This window comes from Ambystoma mexicanum, chromosome 2p (genome assembly GCF_040938575.1).
Source record: "Ambystoma mexicanum isolate Mex_15411 chromosome 2p, UKY_AmexF1_1, whole genome shotgun sequence".
Lineage (NCBI taxonomy): Eukaryota > Metazoa > Chordata > Amphibia > Caudata > Ambystomatidae > Ambystoma > Ambystoma mexicanum.
The window spans coordinates 1,284,632,093-1,284,644,607 of NC_090923.1; the positions used below are offsets into that span (position 1 = coordinate 1,284,632,093).

At 46.1% G+C, this 12,515-nt stretch overlaps 1 protein-coding gene across 3 annotated transcripts in view; it reads left to right on the forward strand.

Annotated features, from left to right (window-relative positions):
- The window catches only part of RRN3 (RRN3 homolog, RNA polymerase I transcription factor), a 1,004,740-nt gene that overhangs the window by 277,477 nt on the left and 714,748 nt on the right, over nt 1-12,515 (forward strand). For all 3 annotated transcript variants that reach the window (XM_069645599.1, XM_069645600.1, XM_069645598.1), the window contains exon 7: nt 5,664-5,727. In XM_069645599.1, coding sequence (XP_069501700.1) covers nt 5,664-5,727 — 64 coding nt within the window. The remainder of the gene's footprint in view (nt 1-5,663; nt 5,728-12,515) is intronic.

Consider the following 12,515-nt stretch of genomic DNA (forward strand, 5'->3'; position numbering starts at 1 on the left):
GAGAACCAGCAGCATTAGGGGAAGGGTATGTGAGGAATCTGATGGTAACCTCACTCCTTTCCCAGCGGTGACCTCCTCCCATGTGGCATGGGTACGGCAGCCGCTACCTGATCCTGACCCTGGGGGTGGCAAAATGAGGGAGGATCACGTGGGGGGCGGGGAGTGACCACCACCAGGATGGGGTGATGGTATCAGCATGTGAGACATGGTACCCCCCCTTTCAGGATGAACCTCCCATTTACAACACTCTAATGGCCTATTGTAATACCTCCCCTTGTCCCTCCATGGAGAGTATTGAATACTTTTGTTACAACCTATAGACCAACTCTTAAACCTAGACTTGCCTTGTAAATCTGCGAAAACCATCTGTCATAACTCCACATACTTATCCTCCCTGACTGACTTGCCAGCAGAACCCATTATGGACATTCATTCATCCAACTGTTTCATGCAAGTTGCCAAAAAGGGACTACTGTTCCCATGAACACCACAATACTGCAATGAGGAAGAGTAGTGAGCAAGAGAAGCCCAGAGCACAGGCAGCGCTCTAGTTGCTGGGTGCACACCCCTGTGCAGGGGACATTTAAATCAGGGCCGTAAGAAAATCAGAGAGACTGCTGGTGGGAGCAGGCTGCTCCTCTTTGTGCGATCGGCGGGCTGGAAGAAGGTCGATAGAGCCAACCGGCTCAGGAGCTCAGAAGCAGAAGGCTGCACAGAGAAGATAACACGCAGCGGGAACAGCAGTAGGCAGAGCAGAATTCCAGGGCATCCACCAGTGTCTGAAAGTAGCACTTCATCTGCTGCAGAGCAGACAAGCCCAGCTAGAGCCACGGGAAGCAGGGATGCAGAAAGTGAATGGTCTCAAGGGAGAAAGCACCGGAAGACTGCAATCGGCGGGCTGCGAAAGAAATAAATGCTGTGAAGAGCTGATGAGTCCACGCTGTGACAGAGGGAACACCGGGGCGTATTGGCTGCCACGCCAAATTCAAATAATTAAACATAACGGAACTGAGATAGAAAGAGAGCCGTTTACAAAACCAGAGAGAGTGAAAGTGCATCTTCTAAGGAGGTTTGTGTGTATGTGCCACAAATGCAAATAGCAAACGTTAACAAGGCAATATACAATGGACACAGTGTATTATCCAATAAAACTAACGTGGTGAACTATCAATAGTGGAAGTGTGAGCAAAGACACACAACTGGAAAGCCCTGGCAGGAGAGTATACCAGGCAGTTACACGGGTACAAAGAAAGTCCTGGTAAGGAAACATACCAGGCAAGGACCAATTGAGGAGCATATAAGAACAATAAAAAACATGGTGTTGGTCCCAGAGACTAAGGAGCAAAAACCTGGCAAGAAAGAACATCATGTATCCTGACAAGACAAAATGGGCAAACCATTTTTGTGTATGATTTTGTTGTCAATCAAAAGGAAAAATAAGAACTGTTTTATTTATAAGAAAGTGTGAAGAAGAATTCAGGGGACGGGACGCACCCTCTGGAGCAAGGAGCCATATCCTTGAGAGACTTTTTGTTGGAGTTACCGATTTCTTTACCTGTTTGAACATAACACTGAAGGCCACCTTAGAGTTCATTTCTTTAGAATGTGAGGGTCGGAGTAGTACTTTGGAAGCACAGGACGGTTTTATTTTGGACATTCTGACACTGACAAATCCTTAGTTTTGAGTTCAGGTAGGGAAACTCCTCTAGTGCAGGGACAGCAAGGCATTTTCCCAACCCCTTTTTATTTATCAATAAAAGTCTTTAGCCAAATCCATGTCTAACTTGTGTCCAGACTCCTCACACTATATACTAGAAGGTTAGAAACTACTGTAACAGTTTTCTGTGTATGGCATTTTGGGTCCTGAATATGACTTTAAACATATTATTCTACTTTGTTTAGGGTTCCCTTTTGTTTTCACCCCTTAGCCAATGCTTGTAGTGCCTACCACCAGGTAGTGGGCTCAAACTTACTAATTGGAGTGGGTAGGCTCTTAACTGACCATTAATGCATACACTATGCTTTACTATATATGACTTATTTGACCATACAGATATTGTATATGTGATTTATCAAAAGTGTGTATGCTTGGGTATACCACTGCGGTGTGTTAGTTCGGATAGCTATGGCGATTTGCTGTACTTCACTACCAACCTTCCTCTCCCCCTTGAGTTTAAGCACGATTGCTCTGGTGCAGCTCTTATTATCGAGAGTCTGGTCTTTTCCTCATGTTTGGAAGTCCTATTCTATCTTTAAGTTAGATTAATGAATGCGTACTTTATTTAGGTATTAATATCAAATAAGTTATCAAACAGTCTTAAAGTTGTATTATCTAAAAACACAATAAAATATATCGAAACACACAGCACATCATCACAAGTTAAACTTTGATCAAAGGATATCTGAATTGGTATCATAGAAGCACGCATTGGCCTTTTGCCTTTTCTCTAATTCTTAGAGTGGTCTTAACAATAGCATTTAAGTGCCCTTGTAGCCAGAGGGTCCTCTATCTCTTTGAGATATGTAAACTCCTCAGTGCACTTCCCTGTGTACTAAATGTCAAAAAAGTCACAGCCCTAATTTGGGTGTATTTAAGGAATATGAGGAAAAAATTGATTTAAGTTTATTCCAGCACCGGGCAAAATGGACAGATATGGATTTTGTTCTTGTTCCCACAAAGACGCAATTCTAGCAGCAGACTCCGTAACCCACCCCAGGTAATCTTGCATCGGACCATAAGAAGTAATCGTGTAGTGCAGGTGATTTGTCATCTTATTCAATTCTGTACCTTGGTTTAGTCCTGACGTTTTCCCATAAGACTAGTGCAGATCCTTTTTCTATGCCTGCTTTCAACTCTGGTTTTAAAAACAAGGACGAGGCGCGTTGTACATACCCAGGCCATGGAATTTTGGTCAGTTTTTCTCTCAGGCACAAATCTCTCAACATTTACTTCAATGATGCTGCATAGGAGTTGGGCCTCATAGACAACTAAAATGAGATTTGGTTTTATTTTTGAATGATCTTAACTATAATCTTGGTCTAGCCCATTATTTACAGCAAAATTAGGTGATGCACTCGGGCTTGGACTGGTCTATTGGGCGTTATGTGAAGTGCCAGCCCATTATTTTGGGATGAGCCCGTTTTTTTGACAGAAAGGACCACAGGTTTGGCCAAAGCTGGCCAGTTTCATAATTTACTACACTCGTTTTAATTAATGTTACTAAGAAAATATGTTTTCAAATGCTTGATTTGGAACATATTTTACCAAAATACTCCCACGGATAGTAACAGTCTGTTCTGGAAAGCAATGAATGTGTAATGTTGTGACAGTGGGATACTTTTCATTGCTGCCTGGACCGATTATATTCCCGAGTTCGACCCTGGATGGTTTTGAATCCCTCAGCAGAGGGCTATAGAATAATCCCCCTAACTCCAGTCTCGCCCCACGCCTCTCCAGAAGCCTGCTTTGACTCTGTGTTGCGAGGCGGCAAAATGCCAAAGCAAGAGAACCAAGATCACCAGCTGCTGAGAGGACAAGAGTCCTGCATCTGCTTAAGCAAAACACAGTGCTTGAGGAGTGCCGCCTTGGCGTCCCTCCGAAAATGTCAGTCAAGTTTTAACTTGAGGTGCGTTCTGCACAGGAACTCGGCCAAAGTCCTGTTTTGGGGCAGCTGCTTTGCAGAACATGTCGACAATAGCAGATGGTGGAGTGAGGTTCATGCGAAGCTTCGTGGGATCATCCTGTGCTTTTCAATGTCTTAATTGATTAAGGGTAAAAATAAATAAAATGTGTGCACCTAGTCAGGACAGAGAAGTAACACATCTGAAGCGTGCCCTGCACTATAGAAATGCGTCTTTCTACAAAACTGTGCAGAAACCGAGTATAACGACGGCTGGAATCCTAGAAATTGACAAAGCATGAGACTTGGAGGTGTCTGACACCTCCAAGTCTCATGCTTTGCCAATTATCAGACTACGTTTGGGGTCGCAGTGGAAGTAGGTTGGCAGATCGTCTGTCAGACTAAAGGGGGAAGTTGGAAGTAGAAATCCTGGAGCCAGTCCGATGCTCACCACCAGTGGCTGGGATGCCACATCAGCAGATCTGGGAACCGCAAAACAGGGCGCGAAGATTCGACAAGGCGGCCAGCAACATAAAGTAGGAATGAAGGCCGTCACGGATCTAGCGGATGTGGTCACTGGACTCCGTTTATAGTTCGACAACTGTGCGTGGCTCGCTCTTCTTTCCAGGCGCCAAAACAGTGTGCTCGGTGCCATGTTTACCATGACGTGGTATGACTACGTGCCTCCCTAAATGTGAAGTACCAGCCCCTTCCATGTGCCTCATGGTTTCTGCTCTTGGTTACGTGCGACTCGATTCCTCCGATAGCACCTGTGGTAGATGAGATGCTTACAGAAGTGACCTGTCAAATGGCGTGTTTATGTAGAAGAAATGCAGTGTTCATTTGCTGCCAGTCTCCTGCCTTTGCTTCACCAGTTTTTGATGATTCATTGTGACAGCTTTCCAGGTTAGGCTTCCCGTCAATGCACTCAGTAGTTCCACAGAGGTGATTTCTTGTGTATTTCCATACACAATTTCCTACTGTTATAATCGAAAAACATACTTGGCTTAACATGGCGTTGGATTGTCTGAGACCTGTAAAACGATGACCTGACTGATAACATAACAAATGATGGGCCTGTCAAAAATAATTAAGGCTTCCGGTTTTATGGAATTTATTTTTCTGCCATTTCAGTCTATTTATCCATATTTTTTTGGGCCTTTTTTCCTGCATTTATCCACATTTATTTTTTGCCATGTCAAAAGATAATTTGCAACCAGTATTTTTTTGCATTTATTCTAATAAAACAATGCATTTATTGAAGAACACATGCAGACATATAGCAAAAAAATGCTATCTACAGTTTTTCCATAACAACAAACGATCGCTCCTGTGACTGCTGCTGCCTTAAGATATAGGCTGTCAGCAATTTGAAAAACGTTAATGCCTCTTTTTATACAACTTTTGCACTCTGCGTGCTGCCAATCTGCAATGCGATTGGCTTGCGATGTACGAGTGACATCATAGAGAACCAGATAGAAAGACCTGATTTTCCGTTTTTCCATTTTTATACATAAATACAGACAGAACGCAGATTGATTTCCGTCTGTATTTATGAGTAAAAATCGAAAACTGGAAGCCTTAAAAATAACCAATAAACAGTAGTCCTTTTGTTAACTATCATGGGAATATGTCTGTTAAGATGGGGGGAGGGGTGTAGCCATTGTTTAATACATGACATTTCGTTCGTTTTTACCTATAACGCCTGCATTCTACAGTCATTTTTTGACGTCATTAATATTTTACAGTAAGTCTTATGATAATGGAGCAACATCCACATTATTACAGATCATTTTTCTTTGCTCTGCTTATTTTTCTTTTATCTTGGTCAGGATGGCATTTTCTTTGTTTTAAAAAAAAATCAAATCCTATTGTTATGCTACAATAATGTAGCTTGCCAATGTGCTTCTATTAAAATGTGCCTTTCGCATGAATCTCCATTTATGTTCAAATGCCTCGAGTATGCTCCGCCTTCCTCGCCTTCACTTTCCATAGAGCGATGTTCTTGAGTTTAATCAACGTTATTGTGTTTGCCATCTACAGGCCTGCCTGCAAATTTCAATGCTTGCCACAGAGCCCTTCAAATAATAGCCAAATACGTGCCTTCGTAAGTATTTCCAAACAGTTGATAGCTATGTGTTTATTTGAAATATTGTGTCTGTGTTTTTTGTATTATCGTCTGTTGATTTGATTTGTGATGTGCCCACATGGATTGCGTTTGTATTCCCTGCGATTAAGCCATTCGCAGCACCAGAGCTAGCAGAACCATTGTCAACATAGTGGTAGTCCAATCTGTGATCTCCCCTCAGCTCGTTTCATTGTGACAGCACACGGTACTGCAGTCAGGACACAGAGCCTGGGGCACAGAAAGAAAAGTCCAACCTAATCACCAAGAATTTGCAACAATGCTAACCCCTCTTGGAGGGAAAAACTGCTAAAACAAAGCTTGAACAATGCGTGAAAGCTGCAAAAAAAAGAAAACCTCGCATTGTCCACGCTTGCCTTTCAATTTAGTTTCCTGAACTTTATTTTCAAATTGAAATTTTCAAGAAAACACAAAAGGGATGGGTGGTTAATTCGGAGTTTGTGAATGTAGCCAAAATAGCAGTAGGTAAAATGCTGCTGAGAAGTCCTTCGCAACTCAAAATGTTCGTGTTTGGTGCTCATGTGTTCTCTTATGCCACGAATTTGAAGTGTGACTACGTTACCCAGCTTGAATAATCGGCGACTGAGAGTTTAGAGTAAAAAACGGAATGGGTTACTCCTTTTTTCCAAGAGCAACACACGGGACTTTTTTTTTTTACTGGGTTTACCGGGAGACTCATTTCATCAAAAACTCAACACCCCTTTGTCGTATGTGGATTCTCCACAGCACTTTCTTGCAACTAACCGTGCAGTTTTATTTCATATTGTTGCTCTTCCTCAGTCCGTAAACCTTTATTTTTTTTAATTTTTTTATTATAAAGCTATATAATTTACATATAAACTTTTAGCCAAACCAATGCCTTATTGCAGGCAACATGTCCCCATCAAACACAGTCGCAAACATTTCCACCACAGCCCATCAGGCCGACAGGAGAGCTCAGAGGAAAATGACACATAAAGCTCCAGGTTTTTCTTTTACAGCGCCCTTTCCAAAATGAGCTTATAGAAATCAACCATAGCTAGGGTTACTGAGATTTTATGTCCAGCCAGCAGATGTGACCACCACATGTCTGAGGATATGGTTTGAAGGTTAACCAGGAAGCGGTCAAAGAAACAAGACCTTTGCGCTGCGAAAAAGGAGCAAGTTACAAAGAGATGCTTGAGAGATTCTTTACTGTCTTTCCTCAGACAGAACCTGCAGGCTGAGCTCTTTCCTCATAGTGGCTCTCTTATTGCAATGTTCTCTCCTGTTAAACCGAGATTGAAACAAATTCTCATGAAACATCTCCTGACTTCGGGGTCTTGGCATTTAATGATATATGGGTTTTGGGAACCCCTTTTCCTTGACTCGATTGCCAGCTCTTGATGTAAGCTTAGCTGCATCTCATCCAATGTTTTTATCCAATTGTCTAGTCTCGGTTTCTTTTTTACTGATGCTGGAGAGTGTAGAAGATGGATCGTCAGTTTGGGTTTCAAAAGTCTTTTTCATTTCCTTGCCATCTTTTTCAGAGGCATTAATCCTTGGGTTAGATCTAATTAATGGATCCTCTTGGATGGCTTTTATCATGGGTGCTGCAGAGACTGGCGAGCATTTTCCATAGAAACATAGTTTTTTCCATTGAACTTCGATGTATAAAGAGTTTAGACCTAGTTCTTTCCGGATCACTTGAATCGGTGTAGAGGGTGAAACCCCAAGCAGTTTTTTTCCAAAATTGACCTTCCAGACATGGCCACCATTTGTCTGGAAGGTTCATGAGGGCTTCCGACCCATAAGTAAGTGGTGGAATGACCTTGGATTTGTAAAATTCTATGATGGGTAACAGAGAAAATGTACAATACTTCCTTTTGATAATAAAGGCTTGGCTTGTCAATGTGCGCACCTTTAGATTCAGGAGCTCAGCTGCTTCCAATTCCACTCTACTCGAGGAAATCATTATGCCCAGGTATGTAAAGGACTGGATCCTTGACACACCTTCCTTGTCCAGATACCAACTGAATTTCTTTGATTTACTTCCCACCTGGCCTTTTCGAGGGGATTGGGTCCTCCGACGTATTCCATATCTATGACATGTAATCACCCCAGCTGTGCTGATTACATGTCATAGATATGGAATACGTCGTGGGACCATCCCATCGAAAGAACATTACCAGGTAAGAGAGTAACTTGTTCTTCTAAGGGTTAGAATTTTTGTCTTTGAGATATTAAACTCTAGGTGGTTAGCCACATTGTATTTATGCAGGCCCGTTAGCTGACGCTGCAGACCAATTTCGATATGGTCCAACAAAATGAGATCATCGGGGTAGAGTAAATGGGTGATGATCGTATTGTTCAGCTTGGGCGTGAAGCATCGTATTGTTGCCAGGTTCATATCCAGATCCGAAATAAAGAAATTGTATAAGGCTGGGGCAGGGCGCAGCCCTGCTTAACACCTCTAAATTTAGGGATTTCTTAACTCAATTTGCCAGCTGTTGAGAGGCGTACTCTGACAGGTTTCAGTGTGGAGACCTTCGATTTGCTGTAATAGAACTTCAGGGCAGCTTTTCTATTTTAACTTGGCCCATAGTTGGTCTCTACTGATGCTGTCAAAGGCTTTGGTAAAGTCCACGAAAGCCAGATGTATTTTGGTGTTAGAGCTCTGAGATTTGGCTTTTAACATCGAAATGATGAAGGCCGGTGGGACCGTCCCTAGGCCCTTTACGAATCCTGCTTGGAAAGGAACTTGTAAACCATTCTGCTCCATCCATTTAATCAGTCTTTTCAGCAGAAGGGATGCGTATACTTCTCCAGCATTGGATCTTTCATGGATTCACATTCTATGAATATTCCCAGTCGTCAGACTGGGAAACCTCGGTAACTTTTAACTTAGCGTTTTCCTATGGAAAACTTCGACACTTCAGTGTCCTATCGACATTCTTTTTGGGTGCTTTATGCTACATCAATAGGACGTCTGATATAAATAGCCCCGCCCCCGCATCTTCCTGTCATGCCTGCGCCACGGGCGCACTCATTGGCAACCATCATGGACTAATTGTTATTCATTCATCTTCATAATACTCTTTGAACAACCCCTATTCACACTTTGGTCCTTAATTCCCATTTGCACAACATTGGTACTTTCCTATTTAATTCAACTAACTACATGTACCATAATGCACCTTGCTACAGCTATCAATTCCTAGCCATTCCCATTCGTCAGTATTGGAACCACAATCCCCAGAAGCCCTAGCGATCAGTGCTGCTTCCACCATCTCAGGACCAGAGAGGGAGGAGGCAGATTATCTTCAGGTGTGCTGCTCCAGGTGCTGCCAATTAGCCTGCCTCAGTACAGGGCAGGGCTGTATTTAAGCAGCTGTCTGCAGGAGCTCAGTCTCTTGCATCAAGAGTCTCCCAGACCCTTTTTCCCTTGAGCCACGAATTTGTATGCTGTTCCTGCTTTATCCTGCTTTTGTTCCAGTGCCCTTTCCGGGCTCCCTGCCTTGCAGCCTATTACAGTCCTCTGCAGCCCTCTACAGCCAGCGGCCCTGCTCCTCTGGGCTCACTCCTTGCTGCCCTGCTCTTCTGGGCTCCTTGCCTTGCAGCCTGCTTCACTGCGCTGCCTAAAGCCCTTGTCCTCTGGGCTCCCTACCTCTCAGCCCTGCTCCTCTGGGTTCGCTCCTTGCTGCCCTGCTCCTCTCGGCTCCCTGCCTTGCAGCCGGCTTCACTCCACTGCCTACAGCCCTTGTCCTCTGGGCCCCCCTGCCTTGCAGCTTGCTACACTCCTCTGCCTTCAGCCCTTGTCCTCTGGGCTCCTTGCCTACAGCCCTTGTCCTTTGGGCTCCCTGCCTTGCAGCCCTGCTCCTTTGGGCTCATTCCTTGCTGCCCTGCTCCTCTGGGCTCTCTGTCTGCCGTCTACTACAGCTCTCTGCCCTGCTCCTCTGGGCTCCCTGCCTTGCAGCCTAGTACAGTCCTCTGCAGTCCACAACAGTTTACCTGTACCCTGTGCCATCCGTTACTGCAGCCCTGCTTCCCTGTTTGCAGCCCCCCTGTTTCCTGGCTGCTGCTCCCTTGCTCTCTTCCTTGTTTGCAACCCCCTGTTCTTGATCCCTGTCCTTCTCTTCCTTGAGTCCTCTGTCCTTCCCTTAGGTTACCCATTTCAGTCATACTGCTTTTCCTTCATTTCCTTCTGATAGATTGCTCATTGACTTCCTTTTCCCTGGATATTTCTGTTCTTGTCTTCTCTTGTATCGTATGTAGATCCCTTTGTACAGAGCTTGACTGTTGGTTTCCGGCAGGCAACCTCAGCCCCTTCCCTTGTCGCGTTTCAGTGTTACAGACACCCACTGCTGTTGTTCCCGGCCATGAGCATACAGCGTGGGCCCCTATAATAGCAATCTGTGCAGAAGGCTGGAGTTTCCTAAGGTCAGTGGAACCCTCTTTCCCATTTCTGCATACACCCCAAGAGGGAATCCAGTTTGTTTGTACCTTTGTATTTCCTGCTACAGTTGCCTACTCTTCATTCTTGTTGAGCTTCCTACTGTGTGTCTGCTTACCTGTCACCTTACATCAGCACAGCCACCCAAACCTTACCTGGGTGCCCTGTGCCACTCTTGAGAGTGCCATCCCTGACACTTCCCTTCAGATTTCAACCATCTCCAAACTGTTGGGATCACCTCTTGTTTATCTCTGTGTTTTGCACGTGCGTTTTGCTCGGGAGCGGTAGCAAGTATTGTACATCCAGGTCGCATCATTCGAAGGGGGCGAGTGGCTCCTCGCTATCCAAGTCAGATCGGCCTGACAAGTCCAAAGGGTCGGGTGGTAGGCATGAGAAGTCAAAGGTGTCGGACAAAGGACCGACAAATCCGTAGGAGTCTTCCTCGAAGCACCAGTCCGGTTCTTTGTCCAGGAAGTCCGGGTCACTGGTGAAAGCTAAGACTGTGGAGGCCACGGTCCCGACGGCGAGAGCGGCAATGGATGATCCCTCGTCGACGGTGCAGTCTGCTTTTCCCTCGTCGACGTCCACGGCTGTGACTAGCAGTGGTCCGCTGTCGCTGGCGTTCACGCAGATGGAGCCGGATGGTTTGTTGTCGACGGGTGGGCCGTGGCAGTTGGCCGGCTTTGAATCCATGCTTCCGGTGGACATTATGCAACAAAATCCGGCAGCTTATTCTGTTTCCTCAGGGATGGAGGAGGATCATGAGCCGCTTTTTGATCCGTCGGCTCTGGGTCTGCAGAGTGCACGACCGTCGACGTCGAGTGGGGTAGAGGCTGGGCCGCCCCTTTGCCTGTTGGTTAATCCTCAGTCCCTGCTATCCTTGCAGGTGCTCAACACGCTACAGTCATTGTTGGGGCAACTGAATGCGCAGCTGCCACTGTCTCTGAATCCATCGGTTCCGGTGTTGGGAAGTGTGCCTGGTGAGGCCCCTAGGAAGTCGCCTCCGGTACGGTTGCCATTGCCGTTGCCGGTGGGGTTGGACCGTCCACGTAGTCATCCTGAAGAGGGGGAATTGCCTGATTCAGATGCAGAGTGTGCTCCGCGTGATACCCTGTCAACGGTGTCTTCGTCGCCGACAAGGGACGTTGCTTGGGACACAGATCCTCAGGTAGAACCGCCCAGTAGCCCGGCGCAACCATCTCTGCTGGATGATATTGGGGTATTCCACGGCGTGATGGCGAAGGCGTGTCAGGAGTTTGGCCTGGACCCTGAGGAAGAGCGTAAGGACTGCTTTCTCTTCGACCATATGTGAAAGCGACGGAGGGCGGTCTTCTTGGTTCCGATTCTCGACCACGTGTGGCAGGAGGGCTTGCGCACGATGCACCACCTGTTTTCTGAGCATGCGGTGAAGGGCCGTCTGGAAAAGAAATTCAAGGCTCCTGAGTCCACCCCCAGATGTCTTGTGTCGTAGCCCGCCCACGTCGGTGGTTTCGGCGGCGGCGAGCCGTAAGGCCAGAAGCCAACACATATGTGTCACGCCCCCGGACAGCGAAGCCAGGAAACAGGACACGTTTGCAAAGAAGGTCCTGACAGTAGGGGCTACTACAGTAAAAGCTGCAAACTCCTTGGCCATCATGGCCAGATATGATCGGGAGATGTGGCACAGGCTGGCCCCGATTCTCAATCATCTCCCGGAGCAACACCGTAAGGAGGCAATGCTGTTGGTTAGAGAGGGGGAGGAAGCCTCCAACCACAGCATCAATATCGCAGTGGACCTGGCAGAGTCGGGGTTTAAGCAGATCAATAATGGTGTGGTGCTCAGATGGCAGGCCTGGCTGAAGTGTACAAATTTCCACCCAGAAGTCCAGTAAAAAGTCGTCACTATGCCCTGTGAGGGTGAATACTTGTTCGGGGAGAAGATAGATATGGCCCTGAAGGGGATGAAATACGATACTGAGACGGCAAAGTCTTTAGGTTCCTTGCAGACTGGCCGCTCCTTTCGGGTGTTTCGTGGAGCCGCTGGTAATGCCCAGTTTGCATCCTCCAGAGATCGAAGTTACGGGTGCTCTGGCTACTGGTCAGAAGGCTATAGGCGCTCGGCCCAGTCGGCGCAGTAGAGCAGAGACTTTCAAGCTCAACGCAAGAAAGGTTCGCAAGCCTCGGCTGCTAAAGGAAGACAGTCAAAGTCTAAATAATGACTGCCATGTGGGCAGTCTTCTGGGGGGGGACAGGTGGCGACCTGTGTCGACGAGTGGCAACTTATAACATCGGATCGATGTGTGCTGCATACAGTATGTCTCGACCACTCATTGGAATTTCAGCGTCCTCCTGTCCCTAT